This window comes from Mus caroli, chromosome 2 (assembly GCF_900094665.2).
Source record: "Mus caroli chromosome 2, CAROLI_EIJ_v1.1, whole genome shotgun sequence".
Lineage (NCBI taxonomy): Eukaryota > Metazoa > Chordata > Mammalia > Rodentia > Muridae > Mus > Mus caroli.
In genome coordinates, this window is record NC_034571.1 from 64,636,215 (window position 1) to 64,659,818 (window position 23,604).

The window sequence follows — 23,604 nt, forward strand, 5'->3', positions numbered from 1 at the left end:
ACGGAACCGGGGAGGATTTGGGTCTGCAGATCTTCTAGGCGGTATCGAAACAGGCCCAGTTCTAGCCGCTGCCTCCATGCAGAGCGGAGAGCAGAGTCGAAACGGGATAGTGGTACTGTGTCCACGGCACTAGGTGAATCCCTGGGCCACTGAATTTCCTTGCCGACGAGATCCTCCTGGCCATAGACAAAGTCCGGGATGCCTTGTTTCTCCCAATCCTCTGGATCTGGAGGCAGCAGATAGGAAGTCTCCTGTGAATGATGTGGCACAGCCATGAAGGCTACCTTGTCAACTGTTCCACGAATGGGCGATAACTGCACAATCCAGTAAACACCTTCAAGAGCTATTTCGAGAGCAAGCTAAGCTTCTTCTGGAAGAATTGGCACGGTGGCAGAGGCTGCAGCTCTTGTTCCGTGAGACAGTCTAGGACTGCCCCTATCCGCAGAGGGGCACCGGATCTCCTCCAGCCCGGGAGCGAGTATGGAGGTTACCCGCCTCCACCCAGAGCAGGGGTCTTCTGCACTTGATTTAGATGAGGCGGATGCATCTCAAGGCTCAGTGCACAGACCGGTCCCGGAACTCCTGTTGTTGTTTTTAAAGACAATAGTCACATAAAGTGAAAGGTATTGAGTAAGTTACCATGGTTACAGATACATTCTTTTTTTTTCTCTTTCACATTTCTAAGTAATAACTTGTGCTTTTATATTTGACTTGACAATTAAAAAGTCAGCTTCTGGTATCAGCATAAATCACTACTCATAAATCATTACTTTGAACAAAGAACAGACATATACAAAGAACCTGATTTGGTTGGCTAATAGAAATTTGCAAACTATTTCAGTCTGGAGTTTTTGTAATCTGAAAATTTAGCCCATTGTCAGTAATCAATAGATTTTTTTTTCTTCTAAATGCATTTGTCTTTTCTTTTTGTTTGGGTTTTCTGGCTCCCTCTTTGTCCTGCGCTACCTCTCCAGCTGTGTAATGGGGGCTCTGTCACTGAGCTTGTCAAGGGCCTTCTGAGGTGCGGCAAGAGGCTGGACGAAGCTGTGATCTCCTACATTCTGTATGGAGCCCTCTTGGTAAGAATGTCTATTGTGCACTGCCTGGCTTATTGCACGTGAACTATGGAGAGTAAACTTCGGGATGGAATAACCTAATGTGTGCTTTGATCAGGGCTGCTGGGTCCATTTGCTGACAGCTCTGCTTTCTCTCTTTCTCTCTCTGTCCTGCCATGGTGCTGGGACACCGTACAGGGCCTTCAGCATTTGCACTGCCACCGAATCATCCACCGAGATGTGAAGGGGAATAACATTCTTCTGACGACAGAAGGGGGAGTTAAGCTCGTTGACTTTGGTAATGAGTCTGTCATTTGTTTTCTTGATGTGTGCAGTTTTAGCCGAAGGGGACAATTTATTGCAATCTCTGAAGACTGGGGCTCTCTGCTGTGCCACAAGCTAAGGGACTTTCCAGGCAAATGGGCCCAAGAGGAGGGAGGAGGCTTTCCAGATGCCCTTTGCTAATTATTTTCAGCTTTCAAAGCAATTTTATTAAAAATAGAAAATAAAAGTATTGCGAAAGGAAAAATTGACAGAAAATGGAATTCTGGTTCTGTTTGTTTTTTTTGCTTTCTGTGAGACTCTCCCACCTCAGGGCAATTGTCTATAATTTACATTTTTCATCTCTCTTTTGCATATGAAAAGAGAAAGCAGTTTGGTCTTTTAAATGACTTTCTCTAGCCTTGGGCATAGTTATTTGCAGTGCACAGAAGGTAAACTGGTCTTTTGGGCCTGGGGCATGTGAAATTCTGACTATTGCTTCAACACGTGAGGCTGGTTGACCCGAAAACATTAATAGGAAATGCAGACAGTTCTACCTGAGGCGGGAGAATGTGGACTCCTCTCCCAACCTCTGCTTTGACAGTCCTAAACCCACAAGCCGTTGAGCTCCCTTTTTTGGCATACAGAGTGATGCACTCCTCTAAATAAGTTTAAGATTAGTTAGTACCTCTGGGTTATTGTTACAAATAATGAGAAACCATTTAGAGTACTCCTAACTGTTCCTCACATCACCAGAGGAAATTAAGATGGTGGTTCTTAATATTCATTTTTTTATTTACAAGAAATATGAATTTGGTATATGAATGTATCAGCAAACGATTTGAGAAAAAGAAGTTATTGAAGAATGAATGAAAGTGGGAGTGGACGGATGGCTCAGTTTCTGTTGCTCCTAGAACCTGTTTGGAGGCTCACAGCTGTCTGTACCCCCAGATCCTGAGAACAGGACTCTTTCCTCTGGCCTACTTGGTCTCCTGCATGCACGTGGTGCACAGATAGACGAAACACTGCTGCACATAGACTACAAATCAGTTTTAAAAATGAGGTTGCTTTAGGTGTGTTGGTCTGTGTTTTAAGAGGCTAGTCAAGAAAAAGGGTAGAGGGAGCCAGTTGTCCAAGGCTGTGCTCCTCTGTCAATAGGAGGAGTGACAGAACTGTAGCAATGTGTTATAGTAGCAGTGTACTTTCCACATGGCCTTGAGGGTATTGACCATATAGCCTGGAAGGGCGAGCAAGGATAGGGCTTCAAGTCGTCTTATCCAGGTGTCAACTTAGCAAGCTTTGAGAGAGAAAGTGTCCTTAATCTTCCCAGTGGAAAGTTCCTGCACATCCAGTTTCTGTAAGAGAAGCTTCCAGAAACTAAAACCAGAAAGGGTGACTGTTTGTTTACTGTATTGTTATGGGGGACTTGGTGAAATGGGGATTATCTGTGGCACTGTGACATGTAGCTGTTCGGAAGGCTGAGGTCCATATATCAAGTGTGTGTGTGTGTGTGTGTGTGTGTGTGTATGGGGGGAAGCAGCCCTTTCTGCTGCTCTACAAAAAAGAATGCAAATGGCCAACCCAGGAACCAGCCTGTGGTTCTCTGCAAGTCATGCAGGCCCTATGGTCTCTAGGGTGTGTCCATTGCTAAGCAGCATATGGTATTAAGACCTGAGTTCTTGTCTTCAGTTGCAGTAGTGCTGAAATTCCTCATTTTCAATAGGGACTGTGCTAGACTATCGCTTAGTACAAAAAAATAATAATACATTACATTTATAAAGTACATGACATGATTATCCTCGGATTTGGTCTCAGAAGAACCTATACGTTAGGCATGATGGTTGCCATTGTCCTGAGCTTGAAGACTGAGAAACTGCAGCTCAAAGACAGGGCAGATACACCGTCAGTGAAAGGGCCTTGCTGAGCTGGAAGGCGAGAGAGCCTCTGAACCTTCCATCCAGCCTACATTTACCTCTACTTTATTTGATGGTACAAAGAAGAGAGGTCATTGGAGGACATTGGACTAATATTGAAATTCAGGTCCTCAACAGTGAGCTTTAGATAATAGCGCTGTCAATTTCTTTTTCCATTTCAGAAGCAATGCTTTCTTGCCAAGTTGCTAGTCTTGTAGGCTCGATAAGGGATGGAAATCTTTTTGTGACTACACTGATGCTCTATTAGAGATAATTCTTACCAATCTTCCTCCTCCATAAAATGAAGCACTTATTAAAGAAATCGTCTGATATAATTGAGAAACATAATAGGAAGATATTTTGGTCTGATCATAGTTGTTGATGTTTTTCTTTACATTCCAAATTTCCATTTACACGGACAAGAATACTCATCAGGAAACAGAAATTCTAATGATTTTGATAGAATGATCAAAACTCCATTCAGAGGTTAGAAAAGTATTGTTCATGGGAAAGATATGACCCACCTTCTATTTTTATGTAGTCCATGACCTAAGAATTATATATATGTACATATATAATCATTGTAGCCCAGATCTTGTTATAGCTCAGACTGGTCTCAAACTCACTATGTAGCCCAGGCTGGACTTTAAATCTTGATTCTCCTGCTTTAGCGTGATCCCACATGCCGAGATTACAGACACGTGCCACCATGCTTTGTCTAATTTTTATATTTTTTAATGACTGCTAAAACCTCAAAAGACTATATTATGATATGTGAAAATTATACTTGATTTAGATTTCAGCATCTATAAATGAAGTTTTATTTAGATATGGGCACACTCACTCATTGATGCATTTTCTGTAGCTGCTTTAGCACTATGGTAGCAGTGAGTAATTGTGACAGGAACCATGACACCTAAAATAGTCACTACTGGGACTTTTACAGAAAACATTGCCAACCTCTATCTAGCATCTCGTGCTCACTGGTAAATCCTGATACCCTTTTCCCGTAGGTGTCTCTGCTCAACTTACCAGCACACGGCTGCGGAGAAACACATCAGTTGGGACCCCATTCTGGATGGCTCCTGAGGTAAGCAGGAAATATCTAGTTCTTAGCCCTTGTTCAGTGTCTGGATGTTGTTCCTTTTTATGGGCAAGGCATGCTCTCTACAGTTTTCAGGCTAGAAGTCTTTATCCTTATAGAACTCTAAAGTCCTCATTGGTGAGAGATACTGATAAGACTTAACCTCAGAGAATCAGGACTAAGTCACAGCCAGCTCACAGGGTGCCTTCACGCCCTTAGGAAATGGTGACCCTCTGGGAGAGGCAGCTTTCTTCCAGGGGCCTGACTTGGCAAACTACTTTTCCTAGATAAACAAGCCCACAACCTATGGCTTGGTTGTGAGCCTCATTTCAGCTCTAAGCAGCCTACAGAGCTGCATGCAGTTTCTCTAGCTGTTCCAACCATGTTCATAGCAACTTCTCCTGGGTACACTGTTAGCTTGCTGCAATAGAAAAGAATTTGGTCCTAATTTAGTTCTGGCCTCAATACAGAGATGAGGTGTACAGAAGTCGGGGAGCTTTCCAGCCTGGTAAGCTGTGTGTGAGTCACTCGTGCAGCTGGCTTGTTTGGTCAGCACTTCCCAACACCCGACCTTCACCTGAAAGCAGCTCTCTGGGAGAAAGCAAATGGATTCTTTGTATCAGAGGACACAGGCATTTGCCTTCCTAGAGGGCTTTCCATCTCCACTCTGTATGCATGGTCAGTCTTCTGTATGATGGCCCATCATACAGAAGCTAAGACAGTAGGTAGCCCATACCAGTCTCTGCTCAGACCAGTTGCTACTCAATCTACTTCAATGTTCCCCACCGTATATGGCCTTGCATTTTTTTATTTGGGTAATAGACCCACTTTAAAGAAAAAGCAAAAGCTGGCAGATTACATTATTTATATTATTTACTTATTGTAAACGTTTCTTAAATAGGTTTAAAAGTATGGTACTAGATCTAAACTTATCACATATTTATAGACCCGTTTAAAAAATATTTAAAAACTACAAAGCCAGTAACCTGCAAATCAGCAGTTTGATGAGACAGGCTATTGTTTTATGCCTTAGCACTCGATTGTGTCTCAGCACACAAGTGTGGGTTCTTTGAGTCTGGCATACCATATGCCACATGTTGACCTGATCCCTACCCACTGCCATGTGGTTGCGTTTCAGTCCACATGATCTCTCTTTGAGAACAGTACCTCCTCTGGCTTCTAACCTTTGCTTTCTGTGAGCTGGGCACAGTCTCATAACAAATGAGTGTGGGTACTAAAACTATACGGCAGGTAGTTACCCAGGTGATCTGGGATGTTTGCATTTGTGACAGTGCAACCACTGACATTAAAATGAAGAAATACACATTCATAAGGACCTGGTGAACCCCACAGGGGTAGATGCTCATAGTTCCTTTGAAGGGAGAGCAGAGTCCTCCTATCACGTTTTATACCTGTCCAAGTTTATTTTCAATTTCCCCTTCACTAACAGTAGTGGGCAACAGATTTCCCTCCCACATTCCTGGGCCACATGGAGGCTCCTACTTCTTATGTCTGGGTAGGAGCCTGCCACTGCAGCCTTCACACCCAGCCTGCGCTTAGCCCACAAGTCATCTCTGCACAGTGTGGGAGGGTCTGGACTCCCAGGACTTGAAACTTTAGTAGGGACTTGAACCCTGAAACTCTCCATTCAGTGCTGGCCCAGAGTAGGTGCTCAATGCATATTTTGCTGGATGAATGAACATTTGGTGAGGAAGCCAAGGGATCAGATGAATGGACTGCACCTCAAGGAAGGCGCCAAAGCTATTGGATTGGCAAATACCTTCTTAGATTTCAAGTGATGTGTCCTGAAAGGGACGCTAACCAAAGATGCGAAGCTCGTTGAGTGGCATAATGTGGAAGGAGGTACTCCTGTTCTAATCCCAGCAAACTGCTTCTCTTTGTCCCTGTATTTCTTTTAGACATGAGCAATTCTGGGTTAATATTTTTGAGATGAGTAGGTGGCCCCATTTCTCAACCGGGTGCTGTGCCTAACCTCTGGATATGGTCTCTACAGGTTCGCTCTCTCCTTTGTTGGGCATTTCAGCTAATGTCATCCCCGTTGGGTCCTGGGAGCCTCTTGCTTTCCTAGCATCTGGGACTTCCTAGTAGCTACCCCCAGTTCCCTGTCCTCCACTGCTACACACCTCTATTTGGTTTTCTGACCCTCTGTACTTCTCCCCCGTCATCCTCATACCTTATTACTGAAATAGAGTATCGCTTTCCCCAGCCAAGCTTCACTCAACTCTGTGACCCTGCATATACACCCACAGGAACAACGTCCTATTTGTGAGTTCAGTGAGGCAAGCATTTATGCAGTCTTTGAAAAGTACAATCAGTAATGGTTCACATTAGCATTGTCTTCATGTGAAGCCTAAATGCAATATTGATTGTCTATGCTTTCCCTTCAGTTTGTGTGAATAAGTGGAGTTAGATTAAATACAGCAACAGTGCCTGCCCTAACAAGGCTAGTGGAATCAAACTTGCAGATGGCCTATACTTTATTTTTAAAAGACCACAAAAATACCCTTGATCTTATTTTATTTCTGAGAAATTAAACCATTATTTCCTTCTATTTTGATGACACCAATGTAAGTGTGATATTTAATTCAAGTGGGCTATCCTACGAACCAGGTAGTTAACAGAATGTGACCATACCAAAATCAAATGTTGACAAGATGTCAAGACTCACGATTCACTTGGGCTGTGAGAAGCTATAATCAACATCGCTAGCCTTTTCCCCTCAGTGCCTGGTGTAGGCACTGCTGACAAAGAAAAATACTGGAAAAGCACTGCCAACTGAGCAATGTGTGTGAGGCAGGATTCTAACGGTGTGAATACTGAGGCATCTGCTGGGGAGCACATTGCTGGGTAGTGAGAGGGACAATCTGATCGGCAAGGTCAGCACAGATTCTCATGAAGTAAATATATAAGTAGGAGTCTGTGACCACCGGGAAGATAATTTCACAAGGTGAAGAAGAAGCAGAAGAGGAGGAGGAGGAGGAAGAAGAGGAGGAAGAGGAGGAGAAGAAAGAGGAGGAGGAGGAGATGGAGGAGGAGAAGAAGAAAGAGGAGGAGGTGGAGGAGGAGGAAGAGGAGGAGATGGAGGAAGAGATGAAGGAGGAGGAAGAGATGGAGGAGGAGGAAGAGGAGGAGGAAGAGAAGGAAGAAGAGGAATTGGAGGAGATGGAGGAGGAGGAAAAAAGGAGGAGGAAATGGAGGAAGAGAAGAGGAGGAGGAGATGGAGGAGGAAGAAGAGGAAGAGAGTCCCTACATAGAAAATATGTTTTAGATTGCCATGAGAAAAATAATCTAGACAATAGAAAACTATTTTCATATGATAAGACCAGGGGTTAGAGAGATTCCAGAGTTCATGATTCTGCTGCTCAATAGAGTCACCAAAGTCCAAGATCTTTTTTTTTTTTTTTCCTCTTATTCTGGAGATTGAGGTTGGGACTTTGTGCATGACAGGCAAATGCTCTACCACTGGGCTCCACTCGCAGCCCTGAAACTCCAGTTTTCAAACTCTCCCTGGCTGTGATTGCTGTGAGCTATATGACTTTATTGTCCAGGGACTTCCTTGGTGGTGGATGTATAGGCACAGTGCCTGTGATGAGCTGAGAGGCAGGAGTCACTCCAGCACTTCAACAGCCCCTGGAGAAAGCACCGTGTGTGGTAAGATTCCATAGAAGCCTTCCTTGACTCCATTGCACCAATGCTGGAGTCAGATGTGCACATCTGTGAAAGTTTGCTAGTGGCATGGAGCTTAACTTAACTCGGCACTGCAGAGATGGGTCCTCTCTTAGTCTGGGGTTTGGGAATTGGGAAGGACGATGTAGAAGACCTCTCTGAAGGTTCTCTCTGAAGCCCCCAGGAGAGGCTCTAATGGATGAGCTGACAGTCCCTGGTGTTTCTTGGCTTGCAGTGGCACGGTAGTACCCTACTTTTGTGGCACCATAACATTCTCCCAGAACGTCTTTGCTTCATGTGACCGACTTCTTATGTGGACACTGGCCTCATGGATCAGGGCCCACCCTATTCTAGCATCTTAACCTGTTGTATCTAGAGCAGCCCTGCTTCTAGATAGGTTCACATTCTTGATTCCTGAAGTACACAATCTATTCCATAACAACTCCCCAAATACTCAGTGCCTTCATTTATAACACAGTGTCCATGGTTCTAAGGCTCTCAGGTAACTGCTTGGGTCCCCTCCCCTTCAAGCCTTGTATGTCACAGCTGCTGGTTCAGAGTGACTGCACACACACATGTGCACTCACATGCATGGGTGCAGACACACATGAATAGACACATACACACACATGCACACAGACACACACACATGTGAACACACACACACACTCACACTCACACACCACACGAGTGCCTGTCTCGTGTCTGGTCTGTGATTTTAGCTAAGGTACCTTTGTGTGTGTTGAACACAGACAACTTCTCATTGTTTCTTTTCTCCTATACTGCCTCTTGATGGTTGGTTTCTCTATCAATAATATGAATGGCAGCACCTTACATTTGTATAGAGTGTTTGTATATGTTATTTTATAAACACACAGGCTCATCTGGGAGATGCTTGTTAGTACGACTGTGAGTGTTATGAAGAACCCAATACTTGGTCTGGCCAAGTGCCCAGGGACATGGGATGGGTATATGAGCAGGTATATGACTGGAATCTATCTTTTTGTGATTCAGTGAACTAAAAGACTTCAGTATAATTCATGCTAGTATCTATATTAGTATCATTTAGCACATATTTATATCCAACAAACACTTGACAATTTCCTGTGGGTAGGAGAAAGAGGCAGAGCCTACTTTGTGTTAGTAAGGGGTGAGGGTAGCTGACAATCTACCAGAGTAGCCATCACATCTTGGGAAAAGCTGAACAGAATTAAAAGGAGGCAGTGGAAAGAGACAATAGATAGTTGCTCATGTTTAATACTAAAAAAAAGTCTCACATATAGGCAAAAATCAGAAGACCACAGATATCATATGTGTGTGTATGCGAAAGTGTTCAAGTATGCATTGTGCATGTGTGTGTGCATATGTATGTGTGTGTTTAGAAATGACATCAGTTTTTATTGAGTTTTTATCTGTAGACTGTGCTGAAGTGACACCATATACTTAGCTGGTGTGTGCAGCTATTAAATATTAACATATCTCCGTTCTGAGGGCTATGTGCCTGCTACCCAGAGCTCTTGAGTTTTCCTCAGCTATGGAGACACCATGCCTCTGCCTGGGACATCCCCAGTATCTTAACCAACTACAGGGGCAAAGCCTTGGTGAGGAGGGAGGGAGCTTCAGGCCAGCACAGGCAGATCTTCCTTCTATGGCCGCTGCCACACACCAGCTAAGTGTTGAATTTCTGGGATATGGAGCTTGCTAAGCATGTGTCCAGCAGGAAGGAGGCCTTCACTCGCTGTGACTGGCTCCCACACCCTGAATCTGATAGGTGCCTTTTTATTATGCACTTTTGTTCATTCTCAATGGTGGAGATTATTTCCCATCTCACTACTAAGCAAAGTTAAGCTTGGAGATGCTGTGTCCCAGTCTGCTTATCTACTAAGTGCTGAAGTCATTTGGTTTCCCAGGCAGTATGAGAGTGCAAACCCCATTTTATAGATGATCAAGGCATGGAAATAATTCTCATGCTTGCTTGGTTTCAAGGGTGTTCATAGGGGATGCTGCGTGTGGGAGATGCGCTCTTGGTATATCCTGCTCATCCAACAAGACACAAAAGTGTGGCAGAAGGATGCTCTGAAATGGGAGTTTGAGAGGCACCATTTAAAAGATGCTACCTGCAATGCATAGCCTGACTTCATGTTGCAGTTCTAGCCACTGAGAAGCATCCCGTGTAGCCAGAACCTGGTGTCCTCAGCATCCTCCCCAGGCAGCTAACACCCAGTTTCTGTATTAGAAAACAGACTCGTGGATAAAATAAACATTTGCTTCTTTTCTGAAAAAAAAAATTCCCCCCTTTTTACTTCCATCTGCTTGTTGTTGCAAACAAGAGCTAATCAGCAGAGTGGAGAAACAGATGCGCTGTGACGGTGCTCTCTGCCCTGCCCAGGGTCCTTGACAGGAACGGTTGCCATAACAACCATCTTACACCAATGCAGAAATAGCGCAAGCTTTTTGCAACCACTCTTGACTTCATTAATTATGCCATTCCTAGCTAAATGATACGGCAATGCCATTTCCTTTGGCCTCGCCAGGAATAGAAATGAGAAATGAGAAATGAGATATTTTTTGTTGAAGGGTTGAAAAAGTCACAAAACATTACAGTTCTGAAAGATTTTTTTTGCCATTATTACCATTTATTTTCCCTAAGCTCCTGCTTGTGAGTTTGGTTCCCAAACAAGTGCTTCATGCTGCATATGAGGACTGAGTGCTTTTGATGAGTATTATTTGATTTAGGATGCTGGGGACCCACCAAGAATGGCGTGGCTGTTTCTACCCTAATGTTTCTTGCTGGTGAGATAAATACGTCACAGCCAGTAACCATTCTTTGTCCTTGGACAGTTAGGATTGGAGCTGAGACATTTAGTTCCAAACTCTTCAACATCATCACATATATTTGTATGTATTCATGTGTGTGCCTGTGTGTGTGCATATGTATTTGCGTACATGTGGAAGTCAGAGCTTGAAGTTGTGTACATCAATTTGGATTGACTGGCTGGCTGGTGGGATCCAAGGACGTACCTATTTCTGCTCTCCTAGTTTTAAGGTTACAGACAAATGCTACCTTGCTAGCTTTATGTGCCGGGTGCTGAGATTTGAACTCAGGTTCTCATGCTTCCACAGCAAGGCCTTTATTATCGGAGCCACCCCAGTCCCTAAAGTCCTCCTCCTTAACTCTACAGGAATTGTTGGGGCTGGAGAGATGGGTTGTAATAAAAGCACTGGCTGCTCCTCCGGAGGACCAGGGTGCAATCCCCAGCACCCACACGGCAGCTCACAACTGTCCGTAACTCCTGTGACATTCCCATACAGACATACATGTAGGCAGGCAAAACACCAATGCATATAAAAATAAATAAGTCCTCAAAAAGAAAAAGAAATTGTTTAATTGTGAGCACCGCTGCTCTCAATAAAATGTGTATCTTTGGTTAATGTTTTCATTAAGAAGTACCCGTCTTGATGTCAACCTAAAATGAGCAATAGAGACACCAACTTTCTAAAAGAATTCATCCATCAAGTCATGGTACTATAGTGTAACTTATGAATGCAACAGTTATCCAAAGAGACGTCAGCTTGGGGGCACTTTAAAATATTTTCATATCACCATCATTGTTGTTGCTGTTGTTGTTGTTGGTGGTGGTGGTGTTGTTGTTGTTGCTGTGTGTGAGGGTGCATATGTCACAGTGCACACGTGGCTATCAGAGGACAGCTTTGAAGTCAGTTCTCTCATTCTTTGGGTTCCAGGGATTAAGCAAAGAAATCTGCAGCCGGGCCAGGGCTACAGCCAGACCAGTGCTACAGCCGGACCAGGGCTACAGCCGGGCCAGGGCTACAGTCGAGTTGGGGCTGGTTACATACATACACTGGTTTCAGGGGCTAACCCAGAGGTGACATTAGTCCTTTAGCAGAGGCAATATGGGTGTGGCCAGTGTCCTTGGCTAGTGGCTACTTGTTAGTACATTGCTAGATTCATACAGCAAGTAGCAGAGATACCTCCCTGTGGTATCTACGAGGGCAGTATGGTGTCTGAAAGCCTGTTCTTTACAATACGTGGCTCCAACTTACCAGGCTCAGATGTAAGAGGCTTTGGTTTGGTATTGATAATGCACTCACTCTACAGTGTTGAAGAAAATGTAATATTTCAACGTATCACTAAACATTAATAATGAACCCCAAAAGAAGAATCTGGAGAAACAAAGTACTTTTAAGAGAATAAAAATTTTTGATTGATATGGCTTTTAGTTTGGATAAAAAAGAGAACTGGGAGCTTTCCCGTGTTACCACGATGTCATAAGACTAGTGTGAGTGTGCACGTGTGTATGTGTGTGTATTCATGTGAGTGTGTGTCTGTGTGCTTGTGGGTGTGCGTGTGCGTGTGGGTATGTACTCATGTGTGGAGGACAGACATCAATCTTCTTTTATGGCTCTCCATCTTAGCCTTTTGCAACAGGTCTTTCACTGAGCCTGGGTGACTGTTCCTGCTATTCCTGAAAACATTAGGATCTGCCTGTGGCCAGCCCCCAGAGCTGTGATGACAGACGCTCCCCACTACACCAAACTCTTACTTGGGTGCCGGGGATCCGAACTCAGACCCTTCTACTTGAGCAACACTCTAGTCACTAATTCCTTAATTCTCAACCCAGAACTTACTAAATATTTTTGACCAGAAAAATGGGAGAGGAGAAAAAAAAATGATGTTACAGTTGTGTAACGTGGGGTTTTTATGGGACTCCTAACAGAGGGGAGGGGGGGTTGTCGCTGGCTCTTATTCCTGCTTTTGGGACCCTTGTCCTCCTACTGGTTTGCCTCATCCAGACTTAATAAGAGAGGAGGGGCCTAATCTTATTGCAACTTGATATGCCCACTTTGATTGATATCTCTAGGAGGCCTGCTCATTTCTGAAGGGAAATGGAGGAGGAGTGGGTGTCAAGGGAGGGGGCACTGGGAGGATAGGAGGGAAGGGAAACTGCAATCAGGATGCAATATATGAGGAATAAATTGATTTTTAAAAAGGTAGAGTGAGGAGGGAAAAGAAACCACCTACAAAGATGAACTAGCAGTGGAGTGCTGGGGGCAGGGGTAGGGTGGGGCATGGGGTGTATCTGCCGCAGGAGTGCCTTCAGAATGGTGTTGCCCTGTGAGGATTCAGGAAGAAGTCCTTGAGGGGCTGGCTCTTGCCAGGCCCTGAGGATGCTTGAGTTTGAGCTTCCTGACTTCAGAATTGTACATTTCTGCCCTTTCTAAATTAAATGGCAACAAGTCGCACATGGTGGCGCACACCTTTCATCCCAGCACTCAGGAGGCAGAGGCAGGCGGATCTCTGCGTTTGAGATCAGCTTGGTCTACAGAGTGAGTTCTAGGACAACCAGGGCAACACAGAGCAACAATGTCTTGAAAAACTTAAACAAACAAGCATGCAAATAAACAACAATAACAAACCCCTTGTGTTCACACATGAGCAGAGATTTTATTTTGATTTATGTTTTATTGCATTATGATGAGAAAAGATACATACTTTCAATTTATCTGAATTTGTTAACATTTAAAAACGTATTTTGAGTAAATAGACTTACATCACATTCTTCTTCCTTTTTGTACCCCAACTCCTCCCATAGAGTCCCCCTCTTCAAAACCTGCAATACCTTTCATTTTTTATCATATCTTTATCATTTATAAAATATTGTAACAATAAAAGTGAGTATTATAAAATGTTGATATAAAACAATGAATTGAACAGTCTTATGTAGATGTTTGTCTACAGCAATACTGAAAATACATGCGTTTTTCTCAATATAAATTTTAAATAACTCCAAATATAGTAACTGTATGATATTTTAAATAATATATCACTATTAGCTTTTTAATGAACTTAAATATAAAAAGTCTTTTTGTTTGTTTGTTTTGTTTTTAGTAGAGCTTAAAATCTTGGCTCTTACTGTGGTACAAACACAAAGTAAGAACAGTTTTTGGATATTGGAGTTCATTGTAATAAGGCTGTACTTGAATGTCCCTCACATCACCAAAGGATTTTACCTCCATAGTAGATAAGCTAAGAGTTGACAAATCTGCTGCGCCAAGGAATGAACTGTAGGCACAATTTTTGGATATAGATTTCCCGCTTCAGTCAAAGCTATTTGACTTGAGTGATTGTCATCATTCTCAGCCCTCAGGGTCCTCTCTGCTTTTATCGCCCATGGCTTTTAAGATCCTTGGATACTGGGAGTAGAGCCTTACCAAAGTCTTGGTAAAGGAAAGTGACGTTTGTGGCCTGTCTTTTGTCTTGAACTTCTTTGAAATCTTGGGAGGGTTGTGGTGGAGCGAGTGACCTCCTTGTGGAGCACCTGCCAAGCATGCACTAAGGCCCTGTCACCACACACTGTGCAAATATACACTCGAACACACATGCATACACACACACACACACACACACACACACACACACACACTACATACACTCACATACATACAAACTCATACTCACTCACACACACACACAAACACACTCACACACAGAGGCAGACACACATTCACACACATACACACTCATACACGCAAAGCGTGGTGTCCTTGAGGACCCCATCTGCCAGTACAATTACCACCAGAAATTAAGACTTTTGAGAGCCCAGGAAACCCCAGAGAAAGGCTTCGAGACTTGTGGTTCTCTCCCAGTGGGCTCATCTTTGAGATTCCATTGCCTTTGCTGTTTCCTGGCTTCCTTGGCGTTTATTCCCTCCCTTCCTATTTGGGAAACAGAGCAGAAATCTCTCTGTCCTTCTTTTTGCTCTCAGAAGTGGCTTGGGTGGGTGAAATGACATTCCAAGGTTGATGGCTGGGGACAGACATAATGTCCCCTGGGTTTGTTTCCTCAGCTGGAGCTGGGTGGAGAAATTGAGTCATGTGTTAATGCGGAGGTGGGAAGCAGCCCTGCAGGCGGTGCTGAGCTGTCACCACCCTCCATGGTGGGTCTAAGTATAGGACCCCATCTGCAAGCTTCGGGTCCAGATGTGCAGGGAACATGAAAGTCTCTCCACTCCATAAGAAGAAAGTGTCAAAGCCACAGCTTCCAGTCAGCATCTGGGACTTTCCAGGCTCTCCTCCAACCCCTCTATGGGGAGGTGGGGAGGCTCAAAGCGTATGTACACTCCGGCTCTGCCTCCCACCCCCCAACGATGTTTCTAGATGTTCTCAGGAGCAGAGGGCATGTGCTGAGGGAATCAGTCATACAATTCTCCTGAATCCAGGGTCCCAACTTCTAGGTGACTCTCTGTCCTGGGAGCCCGTGCTCCAGAGGCAAAAGGAAAATCATGCTAAAGCCACTCTGCCCTTGCTTCCTTTCTGAGTAGTCACTGGGCTATCAGAGGAAAGCCACAGAAGGAGCCAGTCAGAGTTAGAAAGCCTCTTGTTAGCTCTGGTTGCAAAAGCAGGCAGCCGTAGAGTGACTCAGGGTGTCCTCTAACCCTGGGGATTTCCATACCTTTTTCAGAAAGTCAAGCAGTCACTCTGTTAGGAAGGGTGATGTTTCCCAGGGTGTTGCAATTGATTGCCTACGATGCTAGTCGCCTGGGTGAGGACCCAAACCAGAGGCTGCTGCGTTGGACGGGGGTATGCCCCGGCGGGACCATCCCGTTTCTCTGAATTGCTTTTCTTCTTTATTTCCAAATGCATCCCGGAGCAGAAAGGCAAGCTTTTCCATACCATCTTTCTGTTGTGGGCACATGCTTCAATCCCACCTGCCTGCTGTGTGACCTTGGGCAGGTTGCTTAACTGCTCTGAATCTGTTCTCTCAGGATAATGGTACCTACCGGCTGTAGAGCAGTTCTCTGGAGGAGGGCTTGTAACTGGGAGAGGAAAGGGAGAGTTGCTTTCACTTCCACTCAGAGAAAACGCAATGTCATTGGTGATGGTTCAGAAGTCTTCATACTATAAGAATCCCCAGAATGTACCTGACTTGGATGGTACTGCGAGTTTTGTACCCACACTGGGTTTGAACCAACTGTGTAGCTTTGGATAAGTCAGCTAACTACCTAATGTAGATCAGTTTCCTCTTCTGATGAGTTCCCAGGTCCTTCTGTGTCCATCCGAGTGGAGGTAGCTGCTGCGTCAGGGAGGGTAGGGAATGAATGCGCTAGGCCTCCCGGCTGACCAGGCTGCTAGTGTCCGAAGGAGGCAGGCACAGACTGACAGGCTGGTTCATCTTTCGTGGAGGAGTATACGGGTGCCAACCATGATTCTGGGAAGGGGATTTGCCAGACAAGGCAGAAGTGAGACACACTCCCAGGACCTTGGAGGATAGAGGTGCAAATGTCAGTTGTCTGCTAACCTCAAAGCTAAAATGAGTCCCCCTCCACCCTCCTCTCTCCCACCTTACCTGTGGGAAGTTGATGTTATTATATAAGCTTGCTGTGTGTATTTTAAACACGAACCTGGGTTGATTTCTTTAAAGGCTTTAGCTGAGTATTGCAAGTTTTGGGAAAGTCTAGTCGGATATATCACACTTAAATTATAGACTGTTCTGAAATTCATAAACAGTCTAAGTTATTTCTAGCAATTTCTCAATACATAAAATACAGACTCAGTCCCATTCTCGAGCTTTTGAAAGAATAACAAGGAAATCTAGTCTAGTTCATCTGGTTCACAGATTAAAACCCAACCAACCAACCAACCAACCAGACAAACAAAAATCCCTAAAATCTCTACTACATCTGCTCTTTGAGTTATATTTCATTCTAGGGAGGAGACTCACTATCTCAGCCAGTAGCCATTAAGATGTTTGTATGTTAAACTGATGAAAAATGCTTAGCGCTGGAATATTCACGGCTGCAATTTCTGATTACTGAGATGACGTTCTATTTTAAAAGGCTTTATGATCAATAACCTTTATCAACTGCGCTGCATGGACTTGTAAGGAAAATGAAGGGCCCTATTTACCTCCCTGCCTCTCAGTCCATCTTATTTGCCAGGCTGCTGCCTGCACTTTGGGGCTCAAGGACAGCCAAGGAGTAACAGCTTTAGGTCTATTTGCCTTGCCTCTTATTTAGCCGAATTTAGCTCTTGAGATAACAGCATTTTGCCTGTGTACTGGATGAAAATTTAATCTCGACCTCTGGTTATAATTTTGGACCGCGTGATTGATTCTAGCAAGGTGAGAAATCAGAATACGGAGAGCAAACCTAATTAAATCTTTAATGACATTCAGAAATATTAGTGGAGAAAGAACATCTGAAGAAGACGTACTGTATTTCAGCTTTGGCAAGTTTTTAGGAGAGTAAAACATGGGATCAGGCTGTCTCCGTGAAGGCATTATTAAAGAGATTTTTAGCCCAGCGGCTCTTGATATGATTTGATAAGGGTTTAACCTCAATATCTTCCTGGAGAAATCTAGATTCCTGGACTCTGGAGCTCCTGTGTGCACTGTTGTTTTTGCCTTTGGACACCCAATGTGGCCCAGGTGTTTTCTACAGATAGTGGCACCTTGTGATAAGAAGGGCTCTTGTTCCCTTGGGCTCTGAGAGCCCAGGTTTTTCTAAAAGCAGCTCTGGCCTACCTCTTGGAGGCCTCTTCAGTGAGCCCCACTGTTTTGTCTGGACTGAAATGAAGCTGCAGCTATGGGGACATTGCACAAGGCCAGGAGGACCAGAGGAAGTGAGAGAGTTCTTCCAGCCCTGAGCCCACAGTAGAAATGGATACAGATAGATAGAAATTGGTACATTCCCTTTTGATTACCCTTTTGGGAATCTTTATAATCACCTTTAACCTAGTGGTTCCTTGATGAAGCATCCTGGGAAATATTCTGCAAGAGGAAAAGACAGGCAAACGTTTTAATGTTTGTGTTCACAGGACAAAGGTCAAATGAAGAACTTTCTGCTTTTATTATAAAAAATAATCCACGCTTCCTACAGCCATTTAACAAACTGCAAGGGATGTCCAAAGAGCAAATAAGTAAAAGCTATACAGCAGCAATGACTGACTTATTTACTGATAAGCTTTGGGTGCTAAAGAGAAGGTGGGATCATCACAATTTTCCTAGATGGGACTTAGGAGGAGACCCTTGAGAAACGGGCAGCCCATTTTGTATGGAAAGAAAAGGAGAAGGAAGAGACTAAATATGTTGTCAAAGTCACCCACTGAGGGGTGCTAAAACCAAGATGGAACCTCTGGCTCTACATTTTCCTCGATTAGCCAGAGGCCCATATCTCCAGGACCCAAGAATGCTCACCCCACCCACCCCAACCCAACCCAAAGCTGGCAACAGAAAAGATCACAAACTCAACTGCCCACACTAAGAAAGACGAGGAGACGGCAAGGCTACATGAGTGTGGCATCAAGTCAAGAAAGCCTCTGTGTCCAGGAAGTTCCTGATGGCAGAGGGAGGACACTCATCCACCACGGGCGTGGGAAGAGGTGACTAGAAGGTCTTAAAGACTCTGGACCTGGCACTGATTCCCATGAAGAAGACTAAAGAGAGCTGTCTCTGAAGTCTGAAATGCTAATCCTCTCTGTGACCTAAACCACTGTGAAGGCTCTTGCTTGTTCCCAGTCCTCCCTTGAAAGAAAAGTTTTGGAGGACAAAGTGCTTACAACTGGCATCTGGAAAGCTCAAGGCCACCTCTGCGTAGGATAGATCCTGGTACTGGGTACTAAAGTTGCCAGTGCATAGATACTGCTCGTAATCCTGGCCTTAGTATTTTCCCGCTTCCTAAAATAACCAAGAGTACAGTCTTAAGCGCCACCAGAAGAGCCCTAAGTTTGCATTTCGAGGTAAGAACCTGGACACGCTCCATTAACCAGCATCCAAACAATTGCTCTTTAGCTGAAGTTCATCTTCCTTAACGGAGGTGTTAGCCCAGCTACTGGTATCTTTTCCTTGACTCTAAGCCCTTCTACAAAATATCAGTTATAAAAGCCCTTCAAGGTTCCAGCCATCAAGAAAAGTGCCAGCCCCAGAAAAACCTACATTGCATTCTAGCTAGTCTGCACAGGGATGTTAGACCCTCCTTTTCAAATACTATCCCAAGGTCACTTACTCAGAAACCATGAAGTTAAAGAATGTTAGGGCTGGAGGGGGTAGAAATGGTTCCTTTTCACAATGCTATCATTTTATAAGCCAAGAGAGCTCCTGAGTTAGAAGTTCAATACCAGCCTGGGCTGTATAGTGAGGCTGACACTAGAACAAAACAAAGCAGAAACAACCAAGAGCAGGTCACTGGAAAGATGGCTCAGTGGTTAAGGGCGATCGCTGCTCTTGCAGAGGACCTGGGTTTAGTTCCCAGCACCCACTTTGGGCCATTCTCAACTGCCTATAACTCTTGTTCCAGGGCATCTGATGCCCCTTGTTGGCTTTCACGGGCACTACACTCACATATACAAACCCACATCCAGAAATATGCACATAACTAATAATAGCAATAATAAACCAAGTTCTAGGGTCCTAACTCAGTTAGACTTCTTAGAAGTTAGTCTGCCTGGTTCAAGGCAGCGCCTTCCCTGCCAGCCACGGCTGCTCTCTCAGCTTAGCAGAGCTTCCTAACAAAAATTCAACCCGGAAGTCCTCTGCGAGGTTCCTTCTCCTGCAGCAAGGGAATCAAAGACCCAACAGTCCCAGAATGCTTTACTTGAAGATAAGGAGAAGGCTGAGCTAAGAAGCACGGCGTGTATTCTCCTCTTCACAGCCATGGTTTTGTGTTAGATTTATAGATGAAGATGCACTGGCCTTCATGTGGGAGGCATCTTTAGAGCGTTCCTAAAATCCATCAGAGTTCTGCCACAAGAAGGGCTGTTTCCCCTTGTGAGTAAACAGCTGTAAAGAAGGTAACAGCCTCCTTCCTTCTCTCGGGGTTGTTTCTGAAGACCATTTCCTCTACAGGGCCTGGCACCTTGTCTGGCTCATGGCTACAAAGTAACAATTTGTGAATTATTTTAGCAGTATACTTTCCCACAAACTTCCTTAGAAGAGTTTCTTTGGTGTCTGATGAGCTGAGTTCTGGGAGAAGAATTGGCTGAGAGGTGTATTTCTGTTTATGAAGTCTGCCTCTGTCTGGAAAGACAAGCTGAAACTAGTTTTGAATATTTTATGACAGCGCTGGAGAAGTTGTCAGCCCGTCTCCAGTTCCATGCTTGGCTGTGTTCTTGGGTTGGCTTTTGTTCCATCTGATAGGCTGACACTGGAGTGTCTTTCTGGACACTGTAGACTGCTAGTGCAAGACACTTCCTGTCACCTTCCTCAGTGGCCTTTCTCTAGTGTCCAGAGATTTTGGAGCCCGCATCCCTTATCAGACACACTAGTGCACACTGTCTGGGGACATTGATGATGGCTGTAGCTTGCTATTTAACCATTAGAGACCCGCTTTATATTTCACTTGGTTCCAGACCCTGCTTGGGGGAGGGTAGAGTCTCTCTCTCTCTCTCTCTCTCTCTCTCTCTCTCTCTCTCTCTCTCTCTCACACACTCTCACACACACACCATCACAGTGCCATTAGTAAACTGCCAAACTGTCTTCTGATTGATAGGTCTAATATTATGTTTGTCCCGCACTTTCAAAAATGTCATTCCTGGGAGGTGTTGAGGAGCCTTCTCTGGGGCTCCTTGTCAATGCTGCAGGCTGTTGCGTGATTGGGGTGAGGAAACTGAGGTCCTTAGAGGCACTGAAGTAGCTTTTGTTTCCAGATTCTGAGTGACCTGAACTTTATTTTGAAAATAATGCATTGAACTAATGACAGAATAGTCTGTGAGAAGACGTTCTGTTCTGATGGAGGGGTGGCGGCCAGACCCATGGTGCAGGTCCATAGGAGAACATTCTCTAGTTCAGAGACCAGGGGGGGGGGGAGAGAGAGAGAGAGAGAGAGAGAGAGAGAGAGAGAGAGAGAGAGAAAGAAGAAGAAGAAGAAGAAGGAAGAAGGAGGAGGAGAAGGAAGAGGAGGAGGAAGAGGAGGAGGAGAAGAGGAAGAGGAAGAGGAAGAGGAAGAGGAAGAAGCAGCAGCAACAACAGTAAGAGCCATAGCTGAGGTTGAGGATAGAAGGCTCAGGACATTTTCACATGACCTTGTGTGGAAGAGAGCAGATATACTACCTTTCTCTCACTGCTTTAATAATATTAAGATCCAGGGGCCCAAAGCAACATACATTTTTTTTTTTCTGAGAGAGGTTTCTCTGTGTAGCCCTGGATGACATGGAACTCTCTCTGAAGACCATTCTGACAGCAGACTCAGAGATTCGCCTACCTCTGCCTCCTAAGTGCTGGGATTAAAGGCGTGCGCCACCAGCCACCATCACTTAGCACAACATAATTCTTTATTTTGCTGATTTACTTTCTACTAAATATCCGAGGCAGGGCAATCTAGAGGGAACAAAAAAGTATTCCTTCATAGCCATAAGGTCTGGGAATATGAAGGCTCTGGGGTTCCGTGAGGGCCTCCGACTCTCCTCGTATGGTGGGAGGTGAGAGAGCCAGTCTCATACACTTGTCTTGACCTGAATCCATTCAGGAGGGCCAAGCCTCTGGACTGGACATCTCCCCGAAGGTCACATCTCCTATCACTGTTGCATTACAGGGATCACATTTCTCACACATGAACTGGGGGGTGGGGGCAGGGGGCACATACAGGCCAGAGTACTCGTCTTATAATTATAATTACCTAGGTCAGATGTCCAGTAGGGAGCCTTGGAGGCCTTAGGGGTTAAAATCACTATCTCCCATTGGATACTTCCCTGACCCCTGAGATTTGAACGCTTCAGCTTTGAGTCTTGAACCTGCTTTCCCTCTCTCCTTTCCACGTGGGTTAACCCCAGTTCTCCGGTACATGCTCAGGTCAAACACTTCAGTGTTATCCACAGATCTTTTTTCTTAAAAGTCCACTCTGAATTCCAGTTGGTTCAACCTTCAGAATTACATTCAGGATCTGGTTATAACTAGTTGGTACAGTAGCACTGTAACTGGCTGTGTGTCCCCCTCTCTTGGCTCTGCCCTCAGCATGCAGCCAGGGGAGCAACTAGAATAGAAGCCTGACCTGTCTCTTGTCAGCTTACCACAAGTAGTTGTCTCACCCAGAGTAAAAGCCAAAGCCAACATGAGAGCCTGAGGGGAGCAGCCTGCCCACCCCACACTCACCAATGTGGTGCTCAGCTGTCACAGTCAGCATCCGGCCTGCTCTGGAAGGCAGAATCAAGGGCAAGGGGAGTCCTGGGTCCCTCTTCACCCTCTGCTTGCTCCTCTATCCCAGTCTTGCATGACAGTCAGGAGTATGCTTTCGTGGGACTTAGAACATTGATAGAAACAGAATCCTCCAAGAATGCCTGTTCTTCACCCACTAGCAAGCCTGCAGCCATTTCTAATTTCTCTGCTCTCTACCCAGTTAGGCCATAAAATGCAGTGGTACCCACAAACTGTTGTTGAGGTTGTTTGATGTTGGGGAGGTTTCTGACGTTGTTGGTAAAAGGGAAACTATAGGATGGGGTGGCTTCTGCTTTTCATAACCGTATGGTCTTCCAACATCCATCTGCTCAGTGGGTTACACTCCCGAGGCCACTGTTTAAGAGCAACTGTTTTTGGGGGTTTAAATTTAACAGCAGGCTGGGAGGTACCGTTCGAATACCAAGTTTTTTCTTTAAAGGGGAACGAGAAGCAGGCACTTTGAGGACAGAGTGGCCTCTCTCCCATACACTACCTCGTGATGTGCTTTGCACTGAGATGGTTCAACACATGGTTTCTGAGTGGAGCTAACACATTTTAAAAAGGAAGCTAAACCATCTGTAATCCTAGCACGCGTGATGGTCGCATGAGAACGGAAGAAATGAACATGTAAAGGCACATCTTGTGAATTTGAGACCAGCCTCAGCAACATCGTCAGACCCCAGTTCAAAAGGAAAGGAGAAAGACCTAAGTTAGTAAACATATCAGATGATGAATCGGTTATGCACAGCCTACAAACATCTCACTGCTCCCATTCAGCATTAGCACGGTCAATGGAACAACAAAAAGGGTTTCAAGGCATCTGGGGTGACAGTGGCCTGATGTGTTGTGTCTCGTTTTTGTCTGATAGGTCATTGCTTGCGAGCAGCAGTATGACTCGTCCTATGACGCTCGTTGTGACGTCTGGTCCTTGGGCATCACAGCCATTGAGCTGGGAGATGGAGACCCTCCCCTCTTTGAAATGCATCCTGTGAAAATGCTCTTTAAGATACCAAGGTAGGACACCAGGTGGCGCTCTTGACTCATCGGTGCTCCACGAAACCGGTTTTGGAGGGAAGCTAGTTGGTATGCAAGTTCTCTCGGAATTTGAGAAAGCTCGATTGTGTAATATGTTTCCCTTTCAAAAAGATGAGGGAAAAAAAATTAGAGTGGGGGTGGGGGCGCGAGGAGATACTAATCTCTACAAGATAACTGCCCTGAGAAATGGCGAGAGCATGGGGCAATTATCAATTCACAGCCCTACAATTTTTCTGAAATGTTCTTTTTTTGTGTGTGTGTGCTTTCTTTACACGAGAGAAACACAGATGTGATTTGGGACTAAACAACTGGTCTAAACGCCGACATTTTCTTTTTAAGTGTACTTAATGTAGCATTGGGGGAGTTTGGGGGGGCTCCCCAAAATACATATTCATATGGTCG

General features: G+C 44.8%; 2 protein-coding genes across 3 annotated transcripts in view; one reads left to right on the forward strand and one right to left on the reverse strand.

The window, feature by feature from the left end:
- Positions 1-571, reverse strand: part of LOC110284623 (GDP-D-glucose phosphorylase 1) — a 1,795-nt gene extending 1,224 nt beyond the window's left edge. The window contains exon 1 of the mRNA XM_021150409.2: positions 1-571. This exon is cut by the window's left edge and continues 1,224 nt beyond it. Within this exon, the coding sequence (XP_021006068.1) occupies positions 1-275 (275 nt within the window). The 5' untranslated portion in view covers positions 276-571.
- Positions 1-23,604, forward strand: part of Myo3b (myosin IIIB) — a 336,970-nt gene that overhangs the window by 10,409 nt on the left and 302,957 nt on the right. For both annotated transcript variants that reach the window (XM_021150395.1, XM_029484774.1), the window contains exons 3-6: positions 975-1,079; positions 1,254-1,353; positions 4,243-4,319; positions 23,036-23,181. In XM_021150395.1, coding sequence (XP_021006054.1) covers positions 975-1,079; positions 1,254-1,353; positions 4,243-4,319; positions 23,036-23,181 — 428 coding nt within the window. The remainder of the gene's footprint in view (positions 1-974; positions 1,080-1,253; positions 1,354-4,242; positions 4,320-23,035; positions 23,182-23,604) is intronic.